General features: G+C 38.1%; 2 protein-coding genes across 2 annotated transcripts in view; one reads left to right on the top strand and one right to left on the bottom strand.

The window, feature by feature from the left end:
• The window catches only part of LOC135467906 (proteasome subunit alpha type-3-like), a 244,066-nt gene that overhangs the window by 64,755 nt on the left and 164,375 nt on the right, over positions 1 to 14,936 (top strand). The gene's annotated exons all lie outside the window — the stretch shown is intronic.
• LOC135466971 (poly [ADP-ribose] polymerase tankyrase-like) overlaps positions 1 to 14,936 on the bottom strand; it is a 70,346-nt gene that overhangs the window by 38,746 nt on the left and 16,664 nt on the right. The window contains exons 11-22 of the mRNA XM_064744726.1: positions 13,969 to 14,135; positions 11,864 to 11,951; positions 10,903 to 11,058; positions 9,940 to 10,062; positions 7,912 to 7,989; positions 6,845 to 7,008; positions 5,066 to 5,175; positions 4,541 to 4,653; positions 3,993 to 4,149; positions 2,446 to 2,654; positions 1,421 to 1,520; positions 1,018 to 1,142 (exon numbers count right to left, since the gene is read on the bottom strand). Coding sequence (XP_064600796.1) covers positions 1,018 to 1,142; positions 1,421 to 1,520; positions 2,446 to 2,654; positions 3,993 to 4,149; positions 4,541 to 4,653; positions 5,066 to 5,175; positions 6,845 to 7,008; positions 7,912 to 7,989; positions 9,940 to 10,062; positions 10,903 to 11,058; positions 11,864 to 11,951; positions 13,969 to 14,135 — 1,590 coding nt within the window. The remainder of the gene's footprint in view (positions 1 to 1,017; positions 1,143 to 1,420; positions 1,521 to 2,445; positions 2,655 to 3,992; positions 4,150 to 4,540; positions 4,654 to 5,065; positions 5,176 to 6,844; positions 7,009 to 7,911; positions 7,990 to 9,939; positions 10,063 to 10,902; positions 11,059 to 11,863; positions 11,952 to 13,968; positions 14,136 to 14,936) is intronic.

Here is a 14,936-nt window from a genome sequence, read left to right as displayed (position 1 = left end):
ATGTCATCTACACGTCCATGTCATCTGAATTTCCTTGTCATCTACACGCCTATGTCATCTACACGTCTATGTCATCTACACGCCCATGTCATCTACACGCCCATGTCATCTACATCTGCAAGTCTATGTTATCCACACATCCATGTCATCTACGCGTCCATGTCATCTACATCTACACGTCCATGTCATCTGTCATCTATGTCCATATACACGCCCATGTCATCTCCACGCCCTTGTCATCTACACGTCCATGTCATCTACACATCTATGTCATCTACACGCCCATGTCATCTGAATGTTCATGTCATCTGAATGTCCATGTCATCTACACGCCCATGTCATCTACACGCCCATGTCATCTACACGCCCATGTCATCTGAATGTCCATGTCATCTGCACGCCGATGTCATCTACACATCCATGTCATCTGAATGTCCTTGTCATCTACATGCCCATGTCATCTACACGTCCATGTCATCTACACGCCCATGTCATCTACATGCCCATGTCATCTGAATGTCCATGTCATCTGAATGTTCATGTCATCTGCACGCCCATGTCATCTACATGCCCATGTCATCTGAATGTTCATGTCATCTGCACGCCCATGTCATCTACACGCCCATGTCATCTGAATGTCCATGTCATCTGAATGTCCATGTCATCTACACGCCCATGTCATCTGAATGTCCATGTCATCTACACGTACATGTCATCTACACGCCCATGTCATCTGAATGTCCATGTCATCTGAATGTCCATGTCATCTGAATGTCCATGTCATCTGAATGTCCATGTCATCTGAATGTCCATGTCATCTGAATGTCCATGTCATCTGAATGTCCATGTCATCTGAATGTCCATGTCATCTGAATGTCCAAGTCATCTACACGTACATGTCATCTACACGTCCATGTCATCTACACGCCCATGTCATCTACATGTACATGTATATCAGTAATGACATTTCAGCTTTTACTAGGATTTGCACCGATGTACCGATCTAATCAAGCTTACCGCTGTGTCACCTTCCATACTGACGGCTGTGGCATCGCCTCCTTTTTCCTCTATCAGATACTCCATCTGGTCATACAGATCCTTGGCTAGAGGACTGGATGCCGCAATGTGCACCAAAGTCTGGCCTGTAAACAGTACATTACCATAGTACTATTCTGCGTAGGAATTTGTAAGAAAATAATCCCTATACCTCCAGAACGGAAAATACGCGTCTTTTTTAGATGATAAATGAAGGTATTTCAACAACAAAGTAGTTGCTATTCATAGGATTATTCAAATATTAGAGAGTAATCTGGTAAAGGTATACATTCATACAGGTGTCTTAAATGCCTAGACCTAAGGAATGGTCTTTAAAAGCTATTTATCAATATAATGCCTGTGGCACAGTGCTACAAAAACTGACCTCTGTCATCCCTGAAGTTTACGTCGACTCTCTCATCTTCAAGTAGAATGCTGACAATCCCTCGATGACCTTTCAACCAGGCAATGGACACAGGTGAAATCTGTGAAGAAGCCAAAGCCAACACAATTAGAATAACCAACTGCCTTGGAAAATTTTCAAAAAAATGTCCAAAAATGACCATGACTTTGTCCAAAAGGGACGAAGGGTCTTGAACCTCAAATTGATCTGTAATTTGTCACGGTGCAGCCATGTCACAAATTCCTGCTTCATATGATGAACAAATGTCTGAGAACATTCAGTCTAAGGGTTGAGAACTAATGTACAGCTCGAATTAAAATAGCAAACATCACTGCGGATATGTTTATCAACATTTAATAACAATTCAACTTCAACAGGATTTTTTATGAATTGTTTTACATAAATTTATTCAAGAGTGCCAAAACTAAAAACAAACTGCTTTTCCCATCGAACAAATTCTACCCTGCTGTCAGTTGCAGGCTGTGTGCAAATATACATATTAAATAGAGGTAACTTTTCAAATAACATTAAGTGTATCCCCCAACACCCCCCCCCCAAAAATATCATTTCATGCTGTTTTTAACTAAAAAATTTGACTAAAGAATTTGACTTTGTTTACTTGTTAGATTTGCTTTTATGATTTATATAAAGGTGAACTAATGGAATTTCCTTCAGTGATAAAAGTGTTGTTTCGCACAGTCTATATATATCACTTTTGATTTCACATTTTTTATGTTTTACATCCAGACGCCAGGATGTTGAAAAAGAAACATTTGTTTCTAGACGATCCAATCTGAGCTTACCAGTATGATGTCATAACGGTGCTATGGTTATAGCGTTATACCCATAAACAAACTTGAGTCAGGCAAATTCTTAAGGAAATTGATATCTTTACTCATTATGGATGTAAATTTTGTCCATTTAAAAAAAAAAATAGAGATAAACTCGGAACAGTGGTAATTACTACAGCTTCATTGGGCCCTCACTTCCCCCTGCTCACCACCCACCTTCCACAGACTCTGCGTGTTTGGGTCAGCACCCGCCTCCAGGAGAAGTTGGGTGAGGTGTGGCCAGCCATAAGCAGCCGCATAATGTATGGCTGTGTTGTTTGAGGAGTCCGCTGTGTTTGGGTTAGCGCCCAGGTTCAGCAGATAGGAGGCAATGTGGGTATGTCCATTCATCACAGCGTGAATCAAGGCCGTCCTTCCAAGGCGATCTGCAAAGGACATAATCGGTGTATATGTCACAGAGAGCCATGCACAATGTCCTCAACAAATTCAACCAGACATGTGACATATACTGTATGTCTGTAAAGGTCATAAGCCCCTCTACCTGAACAATACTTTGTATCCTTCAAAATATTTACGAAATATGTTTTCAAACTGCATCTAAAGTTATACTTTACGTTAGTTGTTGAATTTCTTGAGGATTTTTACATCATAAACATAAATATTTCCCTTAAGTGATAGTCAGGATTATAGGCAAGGAACATTGAGAAAAAAATGTGGTGAACAATCACACCCTGCCAGACATTTGACAAGCCTCCTAAAAGAATAGCTGGACCAGCTGAAACTAGATAGGATCATCTCTCTTCACTGGATATGGACTATTTTTTTATCTATTTATTTGATTGTTTTATAACACCATGCAAAACTTTTCACTTCTGAAATGGCTGTGAGATTTATGGTTGGAGGTATAAACTAGAATACCATTGTAAACCACCAACCTTTGGCGAGTAACTGACAAACTTTCTCACAGGTGAAAAAACAGATATTGCACACCACATTAGTGGTAAACATATTGGTCTTCCACAAATGCGAGATTGTGCAAACATTCACATTAGCATCGTCAATCAAATACTGTCACCAAAGCCTGACAAGTAGTGAGAGTGAGGATATCTACAAATTCCAAGCTCCAAGGCCAGGTTTGAACCTCCACCTTGTGTGTCCTAGACATGATATGAACTTGTAGCTTTTGGAAATGACGTCTCATTATTCTTGTGTAAGCAAAAGTTCATATGTACTCTAATTCCTCAACCTTTTCGCATATGAAAGGGCAACTTTCAATCTAACTGACACACATTTTGACCATGATTTTGGAGACAAAACCACAGTGATTGGATTGGCCAGGGTCAGGGCTTAACCACATATAGTATAAATGTATCAGCCTGCAAAGACTAATACCCTCAGAATCTGCTTGAATAAACACCTTGTAAACAGGCAAAAAGGATGAAGAATTACAGTAAAACGCTTAGAGTTTAATGTCAGCCTATTGGTCAAGTAAGCATCTTTGAGAAAACCGTGAGCTTAGCCAAGTAATTAAGCCAGTCAATACTGCATGTAATATGTAAAATCAGGTCCAAACCTAGTGTTTACAGTACAAACTTAGTGTTTACAGTACAAACATAGTGTTTACGGTACAAACACTGTGTTTACAGTACAAACCTAGTGTTTACAGTACAAACACTGTGTCTACAAACACTGTATCCATACACAGTTCTTCATGTTGAACAACAGGAAAAATACATGTAATGTACATGTACATTGTCTTTTACCTCTCTGTTTGACGACTGCACCATTGTCCACTAGGTATCTGACCAGTTCATAGTGACCCTGGTCAGTTGCCAGCATCAGTGGTGTCAGCCTGAATTTACCAATGGAGATCTGGGCGTTGATGTTAGCACCATGCTTCAGCAATACCTTGACAACTTGCTAAAAGAAATATTGAAGAAACACAAATACAAGAAAAACAAATACAAAAGGTGGAACAATAAACAAAGACAATAAATTTCATCCATTCATTCATGCCTAGCTCATGTTTTTTCAAAAAGAAATGGCATTACATTCAAACTGTTTGATATTTTTAAAACATGTTAAATAAAGCACGAAGCCCTCTTAATCATTACCGTACATAATAGCCATACAAAGATAATGCCTAATGTGCTGATGCTAGCAAATAATGCTAAGAGGCAGGCCCAGAGCTTTCCGATGAGGTAAAGTACCAAAAAGTGTAGTATTTTTATACCAGGTGGCCATTATGAAAAGTACTAAAATGTGATATTTACGGTGTGCCCATTGAGAAGCACAAGGATGTTGTACTTACCAGGTGTCCGTTTTCGACGGCCAGGTGGATGGGCTGGTAACTAGATTTGTTCATGCGATGAATTCCACCTTTGCCATACCTCTGCTCAATAATCTCTCCTTGGGCAGACTTCACTGGGGTGAAAATGAAAGAAGAGTAAATTCATAACAGCTGTTACATCACAATTAAAACATTTCTTACATGTAAGGCCCTCGTTATTACAAAAAAGGAACTTTCAAGTGCTCCAAAAATTTTAGGGCAAATACATTTACTTATTTATTCATTTTGTTATATAGTTATTTGATTGGTGTTTTACTCAAGAAGAATTCATTAATACCATGGCAGCCAGCATTATGGTGGGAAGAAACTGCACAAAGGCCAAACAAACACACAACCCTCTAGAGGTGGCTGACAGACCGTCCCAGATAACACCGGAGAAGAAGCCAGCATTAGCTGGACCTGAACTCACAGCGACTGAACTAATGACAGAACATAACATTTATTTATATAGAATGTTACAGAATTCTATCCTGACAAAACACTTACAATCAGGGTTACTTCCAAGTAAGACCTCCACATTCTTGTTACGGCCAGCCTCACAAGCCATGTGCAATGGTGTGTTATTCTCTTTGTCCACACCCAAGCTACTGGCTCCCCTGCAGACAAAAAGTGTTTCCACCTTAAAGGTTTACTGGCAAGAATCACCATATTTTCTGTCCTCTAGCAGTTTGAAGAGTAGAGATACATAGAAACTGGGATAGCTTAACCACACATTGGCTGTATGTAATTGCATCACATTGTCTGGCTCAATATGCATACTGTGAGTTTGGAAGCGAGGCTGCCCAGACTTTTGACACAACGATAACAACTGACATGATACGATCTTAAGTCACGCTGTAGAAAGATGTAAACACGCACTGACAAAGAAATCAAATGATCTGCTGACTTTTGACAAAGTTTTGGTTGTCAGCCATGCCTGTGATTTGTGCAGATTAAGGGTACATGCAGTGGAGCACTGGTGGGATTTCTTTCTTTGTCTTTTCACTGGGACCTTGTAGCTATGTGGAAAATATGCCTTCATTACTGTAAATTGCCTTCTCGGTTTAAATATCATCCCAATTTGTGTATTAAGCATTTTGCGCCTGATAGAACTTTTTAGGCACACAGGTATTTTGTTGGGCATCAAAACAAAAGCTATGTCTACATTTCCATGAAGACTAGTCCAATAAGTATGTTTGTATAATATACACAAGCACCTACAGTACTATATCATGACAATCCATGTAACACATCAAATGGCAGAACAAATTGTAACTGATCATAGCACGAAACACAGGAAGTCAGACAATTATAGTAATGGCGAACTCCATGGGTGGCCTGCATGATACAAATAAACAAGCTTTTATCTCCGAACACCTGACATGTGGAGGTTTATCACCATGTATGGTTGTTTGGAGACAGAATCAATTTGTTCAATCAGTAACGTAAATTGTGGATTTTAACATTTATGTGTTTGTAATTAGCTCAAAAAAAAATCAGTAAAGATCAGCTAATCATAAAGAATACTGTGATAGCCAATGTTTGGTTATGTTTAACAGTTTGCCTGATTTTATTCAGATTTGTGAAAAAAATAAATTCCAATAAGAAATCAGTGTGACATTTTTTTCATTTCTGTACAAAAAACTGTACAAGAGTAATACGGTATCTAATTTGTGTTATCTTACATTACTGTGCCAATGTGGCATTACGCCAGAGTCATTCATTCATTCTTATATTATTGTGCATAATAAATTACATTCAAAAAGAATGCTGGACATTATTTGTTTCTTCTGTAACTCTCTTGTCTGTCATACATGTGTAAGTAGCCTTCTGTTTTAATTTTTCTCAAAAATCTTGACACTTCAATGTTTGTTATTTTAATTTACAATGAAAGCTGTAAAGTAAATGTTATGATGAAATGGACATAAAGTATTGAACCAAAATAAATACTTAGCGTATAGAAACAAAAATAGCCCAACAGTTTTGGGCTTCAGCTTCAGTAATTGTATCACTATAAATTTTATTTTTTTTAAATTTATTTGTTTATTTTTGTATCGCTATAAATTTTGGTTTTAATTCATTCTGAGGAATTTGTTTTCTCTCTATTTATGTATAACAAATTTGAAATGATATTCAATTCCTGCTAAATGTAATACATGTAATGCACAGCAGTAGCAACAGCTACATAAATATCCAGCATACAATACAGAATGTCAAAACAATACAGTAAAACAACTACCGATACTGACAGACTGCGGATTACCACCACTTCACCTCCTGACTTACATTTTGAGTAGCACTTCAAGTGGACCTGTACTCTCACAGACAGCAGCATAGTGAACCGGGCTCTTCTGAGTCTGGTCATTACAGTTGATGTCTGGTGATATGTCAAGTAGATGCTTCAACATGCGGGAATCCGGATTCACAGCAGCTATGTGGATTGGGGCACACTAGAGATAGGGAAATGGGTGGGAAAGGAAAGACGGATACATCAGAACATCAGCTTCAAAAGATTCATAAAAAGTAACTCCTAAATAAAGATTGTGGCTATGTGAGAAATGAAGAAATGTCAAAAAAAAAAAATATTCAATATCTTTTTAAATTTTGGAGCATACCTTATACTATTATATCTTACTCATTGGGGGGTTGGCGGTTGTATTGAAATTTATGTTTCAGCTGACTAAATCATAATGTAATCCAATATACCTGGGTATCTGTGGTTTTTTGATTGGTTAGGTGGAAAAACCCTGGTCATAACACCAACATTGAATGCAGCAAATTTGTATATAAAACAACTTCCAAAGTAAATGATACCAGCACGACGAAAGATCTGTGGCATTGCGTAAAGAAAAGAATATCACACCATGACATCTTGCTGGTGTGACGTGACAAACATTTTAAAAAATTCCTTAAAAATATACACATTTTCATTTTATCAGGCAGACATTTTGGTAAACTGGAATCAGAATAATTCTCTTGTATTTGCTGAAATGCTGACATTAATGGTGGTTTTTCTATCACTAATATATGCTTCACTCAACCTCAATCAAGCTTTTGCCTCCTAAAAAATCAAATCGTTGGATTATTTATATACCATGAGGGATATTAAAACTGAAATCACTGTTACTATATCAGAGACAAAGGCAATTTATGGGATAAATTTGAAAAGTGACTACAATTTATTTTGTTTATTTATTTCACTGGTGTTACACAAGAATATTTCTCTCATACAATGATGGCCAGCATTATGGCATGTGAAAAGTGGGCAGATCCCCAGGGATCAAAACTCATGACCAAATAGTGACTATGAAGCCCTGGTTGTGGCGATGTAATTACACGTGTTAACATCTTACCCCTGGGTGAACAGATGAGCTGTATGTTACATCACTTGGGTTTATCTTCTTCATCTCCTTTACATCTTCCAACAACACCTTCCAATACAATGAAGACATTTGAAATTCACAATACAATGAAAACCAAGTGACAAACAATATAAAGAATTTCACATGACAAGTTATGTTGCATAATTGACAGAACTGATAAATTACCTGTTCATTTTAGCCAATGTATATGTAATTCTAGCAGGAATATTTAGTTTCTTTTTTCTCACATGGTTAGACCATCTAATAAACAACGTACTCTTATCTCTACTTTTCCAAAAGACTGGTAAAGAAATGTAATATTTTACTTTCAACACTACTACTGTCCCAAATATTAGAAGAATTAAAGTAGTTCATTGATAATTTATTCATACACGGATGTAGTTTTTTTCGCAACATTTCAAAGTGTTAGGGGTGTGTATTTTTATAAACCACTGGAATGACCCCAGAAAAAATTGTTTCAAAACACAGACGTGTATCAAAGTTGTATAACACCATACTATAGAAATATTTCATCTACATGTATATGAAGGTGGGTAAAACATTGATTTATTTGATAGGTGTTTTAACTCTGTAGTCAAGAATAAACCATTGACCTTGGGCAAGTCATTGATGAACATTCCCATCTGTGCCACCGTGTGATGCACTAATATGCACACCTAATTCATGGAATACAAGTGATCTTCAATGAATTTCAGACTGTGCAAACGGCCATACGACTGTTGTCAATACTTATTGTCACTAAAAGCCCTGTGCACAGCGAGAGTTGGGGGAATCCACAAATGCACTGTCCAAGGTTGGGATTGAATCCACACATCGTATACACTATCTGTAACCTACTCTGCTACCACCTGCTCCCAATCTCCAATATGATGTTTAACACTAACCTCTCAGCAGTCAATCAGCCAGACAGCTACTTTGGGAAATCCTATATTGAAGTAAGTCCTTTCTCCATTGAGAATATTATACAATTATTACACAAAGGTAACTTTCAAAAAACTGGAGCTTAAATGGTTAAAATTAATTCAACATGTATGATACAGTGGGAAAAGGATATCATGTTATTCTAGCTTATGTTTCTCTTAATAGTCTTTGGGGAGTTGTTCACATCAGGAGCAGATAAGACGCACCTGTAGGGGTTACTGACTCACCTTGGCATGTAACTAACACCTGTAAGCCAGTGATGGTGTGTTGAGATGCCCACTTCTGCAACTGACCAGGTACTTGTATACCTACATCTACTGCAGGTGTTAATGACTCATCTTGGCATGTAACACCTGGAAGCCACTGATGGAGTGTTCAGATGCCCACTTTAGCTGCTGACCAGATACTTGTATACCTGTATCTACTGCAGGTGTTAAGGACTCACTTTGGCATGTAACACCTGGAACCCACTGATGGAGTGTTCAGATGCCCACTTTAGCTGCTGACCAGATACTTGTATACCTGTATCTACTGCAGGTGTTAAGGGCTCACTTTGGCATGTAACACCTGGAAGCCACTGATGGAGTGTTCAGATACCCATTTTAGCTGCTGACCAGATACTTGTATACCTGTATCTACTGCAGGTGTTAAGGACTCACTTTGGCATGTAACACCTGGAAGCCACTGATGGAGTGTTCAGATGCCCACTATAGCTGCTGACCAGATACTTGTATACCTGTATCCACTGCAGGTGTTAAGGACTCACTTTGGCATGTAACACCTGGAAGCCACTGATGGAGTGTTCAGATGCCCACTTTAGCTGCTGACCAGATACTTGTATACCTGTATCTACTGCAGGTGTTAAGGACTCACTTTGGCATGTAACACCTGGAACCCACTGATGGAGTGTTCAGATACCCATTTTAGCTGCTGACCAGATACTTGTATACCTGTATCTACTGCAGGTGTTAAGGACTCACTTTGGCATGTAACACCTGGAAGCCAGTGGAGGGGTGTTCAGATGCCCACTTTAGCAGCTGACCATACATGTATCTATTACATTTGTCACTGACTCACCTTGGCATGTATAGCCTGGAAGCCAGTGGTGGAGTGTTCAGATGCCCACTTCAGCAGTTCTCTGGCCAACTTATAATGACCTCTCCATAGAGCCCTCCCAATCTCTTTAAACACATTTTTGGCCTAATAAAGACAAAAATACTGCATGGTTCTAAAACTGATAGTAATCTCCTAAACACACACTGTTCATGGCTTCTGTTAATCATATTCATTATTTTGAGGTATTTTTTACTTTTTGTAAGCGATTACTGTTACACAGTAGAGATGGAAAAAATTTTGGAGCTGCTATGCATGTTTGGTTCGTTGAACACTGAGCACTTCAGTGTCTGGAAGCAGGAATAAAAAATACATTTGTTGTGCGTAACCCGACACATTCTCCAAGGAAGGGCACTATTCTTAAGATTAATCGTGATTTTAACAGAATCTATTTTTATTTTTCTATCAATGTTTATTTCTTTAAAAATACATATCTTTCCCGTGAGCCATGGTGAAAAAAAATCCCTACCGACTGACGCTATTTTTTTTCTGATGGGGTTGGGTTACCCCCAACAAAAAATTTGCTAAGGATGACCTAATACTGTATAACCTTCAATGGTTTTACATTACTCTAACTTTTACTGTATAATGTTCAATTCTTTCCATGTTGACCTTGTTTTCTCAGATACCAGAGCATGTTATATAACTGTTGTGTCAGTGAGGAAAGGAGATTTCTTCTAACTGGTTAAGAGACCAGAGATGTATTTGTACGATAAAAATATATGTATGATTACCCCAAGAGATATAGCTTTTACTGGATTTCTATCTTTGAAGCCTTGTAATTTTTTAACAAAAAAAAAAATCACAAAATTTTTGAAAGCTACAGAGACTACAAGCAATGTGCTTCAATTTTCAGCATAAATGACCTGAGAAGTTTCTTTTAAAAGGAAGTAACATTGGCTAAGTAACTGAATTTGGGTAACTTACATTGTACGACGACAAATCTTCCAAGTCTCTGTCAGAAGATAAGAAGTTGTCTTTTATGAAGGCCTTTACCAGCTCCCAGTCACAGCCGGCTTGAAAGGCCATTCTTAAAAGCTTCCAGCTATCAGCTCTGCAGTTACTTGCCATGTCAGATACATCCTGTGAGGGCACACCAAAGTACACACAGATTAATACCTAACAAAGTCTTGCCTAGAAGATGGTGAAGAAAGCTGAAATTCAACTATTTGTTGAAGTAATTCTAGGGTCAGTATAAAACAATTCAAAGATCACAGAACAACAAATGAAGAATGCTGTGCTGCACATAACTAAGAAATTAAGCTACACTGCATTCATTTGATTTTATTTACCTGGTGTTTTACAGTGTACTCAAGAACATTTCACTTATACAACAGCAGCCAGATTTATGGTGGGTGGAAGCCCCGATGTGTGGCAGACACACAACCAAGGTTCAGCGATATAAAGCTACCCAACAAACCCTTAAATATATATGTACACATTAACATGTACATATGTGTTATAATATACATCACCCAACCTGGACTAAATCCATAATCTGATCGACAGTTACTTTGCCATATTGTCCCAATACCTTACCTAACTTTGTAATGGCAAGCCAAAATCATAAACTGAACTTGAATAACCAAGGAAAGAGTGTGTTGACAACAGCTCAAAGTTCTGCATCTCCTGAGATATAATTGGTAAGTTACTGACAAAACCTCCCCACATCTGACATTAGGCAACAATGAAAAAAATAATAAAGAGATATGCACACCAGATGCATGGAAGACAAGAGGTCTTCCCGCAAATGCAAGGCTGCACAAACAGTCACAGGAGCATCGACTGCTTATTGTCACCCAAGTCACATGAACAGTGAGAGCAAGAGAATTGACAAATTTACTGTCCAAGGCTGGTTTTGAACTCTTGTAAACGACCTTCATCTTACCTTAGTTAATGCATTATTTCCTTCTCTGGTCCCTCTACTGGCCATGATTTCACGAATGAAACTGACGCCAAGAGAGCGACGATTGTAGCTGGAAGATAAGAGAGACAAAAAAAAAAATTTGAAGTTATTATGGAGGTCTTCTCATTATCCCAAAATCTAGATCTGCATGACAGCATTTGATGATGTTCACGCAGCAATAGCCAACTATCTCACCCTCCAATGATCTTGTGCATGTTTTCTACTGCCAGTACAGTTCTCTCCCTTTGTCAGGTCTCTATTGTGCCCTTGTTTGTAACCAGTCATATGACGGCTTGCTCAAGTTCAGTAATTTAAAGTATCGAAAGTTCTTTTCCTTTTTCTTTTTTTTTTTTTTTGGTTACATCCTTTTTTGGTATAATAAAGCAGTAGATTGGATACTGGAATTGTCAGCACTCAAGCGGCGATGTGGTTAAATTGTGATGAACATCACTTATCTCATTCTGACAATTCCAGATATATCATTTCATGACATAACCGTACATGTCTCGGTATCGACAGTTTGTGGTATACATAACCTGTGATTGTGGACAATTGGTAGTTCAACTGAGCATAAGTATTATGCATATTTTGGATAACTTTCTACATGCCCAGGCCATGAAATTTGGGTGGCTGATGTAACCAAAAAATCGGTTACGGGTTTTCACAGTATGAACGGGGATCAGTATAGATCAGGAAGCCACTCTAAAACACATCTGTCAGACCAACATGAATTATATTCCTAAGTATTTTTAATGTCTTTAGATGATTAATAATTACATAGATTATTAGATGATAAATAATTAGCTACTTGTAGTGTGTGTAATATCCAACTGGCTTGTGGAGCCCTCATCATCACTGTCTGATAAAATGGTTTTGTCCACAGGGTGAAATAATGTAACCATTCACACGAGGGAATGTCAACGATGACCAGCTCATGGAAAGCTGTTGACTAGTGAAAGTTTAAATTCTGTTCGAATTGAATGTCACCTTTCTTCGCCTACTGCTAGCTCACCAAGAGCACAATACGTAACTTACGAATGCCGCCAGCTAGCGCGTGTTACATGCATTACAAAGGAGGCATGTAGTGCACCTGCTCGTGGCGAGAACTGGTTGAAAGTCGAATATAAATTTCTTAGTTAAAAGTTTTAATATTTTGTTTTAACACGAAAGCCTTCTCATGAGTTACCTGTATGCTGTCACACAGTAAAAAGGTAGTTTGCAGACTGGACTTGACAGCACAAATCACAGGAGACAGCACAAATGCATTTACCCGATTAATAGATGGAGCGCGGACCCCAACGATATTTCGTTATAACGGAATTTGTTGACTGCATAAATTTTAGTGAATAACGGCACTGAGTTTAAGTTCAATAGAACACTCTGCAGCATCATGGCACCACATGAGAGCTTTTGTTCAAAGGCATATGAGCGCTTGTTTTTTGCCAATGGACAAGTATTAAAACAACCTGGAAGAGGTATCTCTAACAACTGACACAACTTCTGTTTCGTGGTAGCTGTCGCTGCATGAAGATGGCCCGCAACCTTTTGTGGGTAATTCTAATATACAGGTTGAGCGCTACCCAGTTCAAGCGCTGTATATGTAGGAATGTTCCCGGGGACACATCAGCGCAACCGGTTTGTCGGTCAGTACAATTACACTACATGTAACCGCCAAATTTTGTGGCCTGCTTACAATAACTTACAGTGCAACTTATGCACCTTTTAATTTGATTTAGGAGACAAACCTACATTGGTCAGATTTGCCAGTATTAGGTCTTCACAAAAAGCATAACTTTATCATTCAACACATAAAAATGTCTTCAGAATATGCTTGAATAAACACCTTGTAAACATACGAAAAGGTTGAAGAATTACAGTCATCGACATTTGAATAAAGGTCTACATTATTTCAAACCATGTTTGACCTGTGAAGTGTTAAGCTTGAACAGAGCAGGAAATGTACTTCTATGCCCATGTAAAAATGCATCTAACTGTATACAACTCTATCTGTACTTGTCCACTTATATGCTAATTAAGTACGAAAATAATCTAAATCACATAAAATTGAGGCATATTATAAACTGTACCTGCCAGTACCCAGGCGACTGATCATTATCTGTTCTCTGTGCCTCGGCTTCTGGTACGAAGGATCATACTCAATATTCCGCAGCGTTTTTATCGCATCAGAGTTATTTTTCAGTATTGCATATTCCATAGCTGTGAGTGGAATGGCGGGGGCTCTGGTAGAGTTGAGCTATCAATGTTAAAATGACAATGGTTACTATTTGACTGGTTTGTTCATAAATAACGTACTGCTGCACTAAAAAGCCGGACAGGAAATACAATTTGATTTACTTGATTGGTGTTTTATGCCGTACTCAAGAATATTTCACTTATATGACTGCGGCCAGCATTATGGTGGGAGGAAACCAGGCAGAGCCCGGGGAAAACCCACCAGGAAATACAAATAATGTCACATAGGTTTGCGCATAATATATATCTCTGAGAAAGTATAAACAAGAGCTGAGCATCTGTGACGTATTCCCAGCCTAAGTGAGACACCAGAATAGGAACCCATACACATAATACATGTATTTCCAACCAAACTGAGAGACAAGAGTACCAATAGGAGAAAATATATTTCTTTCCATAAGATAATATGTAAATTATACTACAAGTATGACTTTTATTAAATACTCAATCGAAAAGGGAAGGCTCGTACATCTCAACCCAACCTAGGGAAGGAATCAAAACAAAGGCAACATCAAACCCAGACATGACAAGGTGGCAGTATATCACCAAATTGGCAGAGATCCAGAGGCATGTTGCAGATACAGTGATTTCAAAGCGTAACTTTGAAAAACAAAAGCTTCATTGTTACTGAATATTTCAGCCTTATATTTTGTCCTTATTACTCTCTTGTTGATGTCCAAACTAAAACAATGAAATCACTACTTGAGTGCTGCATAAAACTTACCAGAGATAAAATAGTTTTGCGGGCACAATGAGATGAGATTAAATTAAGATTTGTAAGATGAATGTAACATTACCAAAG

Source organism: Liolophura sinensis, chromosome 6 (assembly GCF_032854445.1).
Source record: "Liolophura sinensis isolate JHLJ2023 chromosome 6, CUHK_Ljap_v2, whole genome shotgun sequence".
Taxonomy (NCBI): Eukaryota; Metazoa; Mollusca; class Polyplacophora; order Chitonida; family Chitonidae; genus Liolophura; species Liolophura sinensis.
Note: the sequence above shows the minus strand (reverse complement) of the source record. Positions and strands in the feature narration are given on the sequence as shown.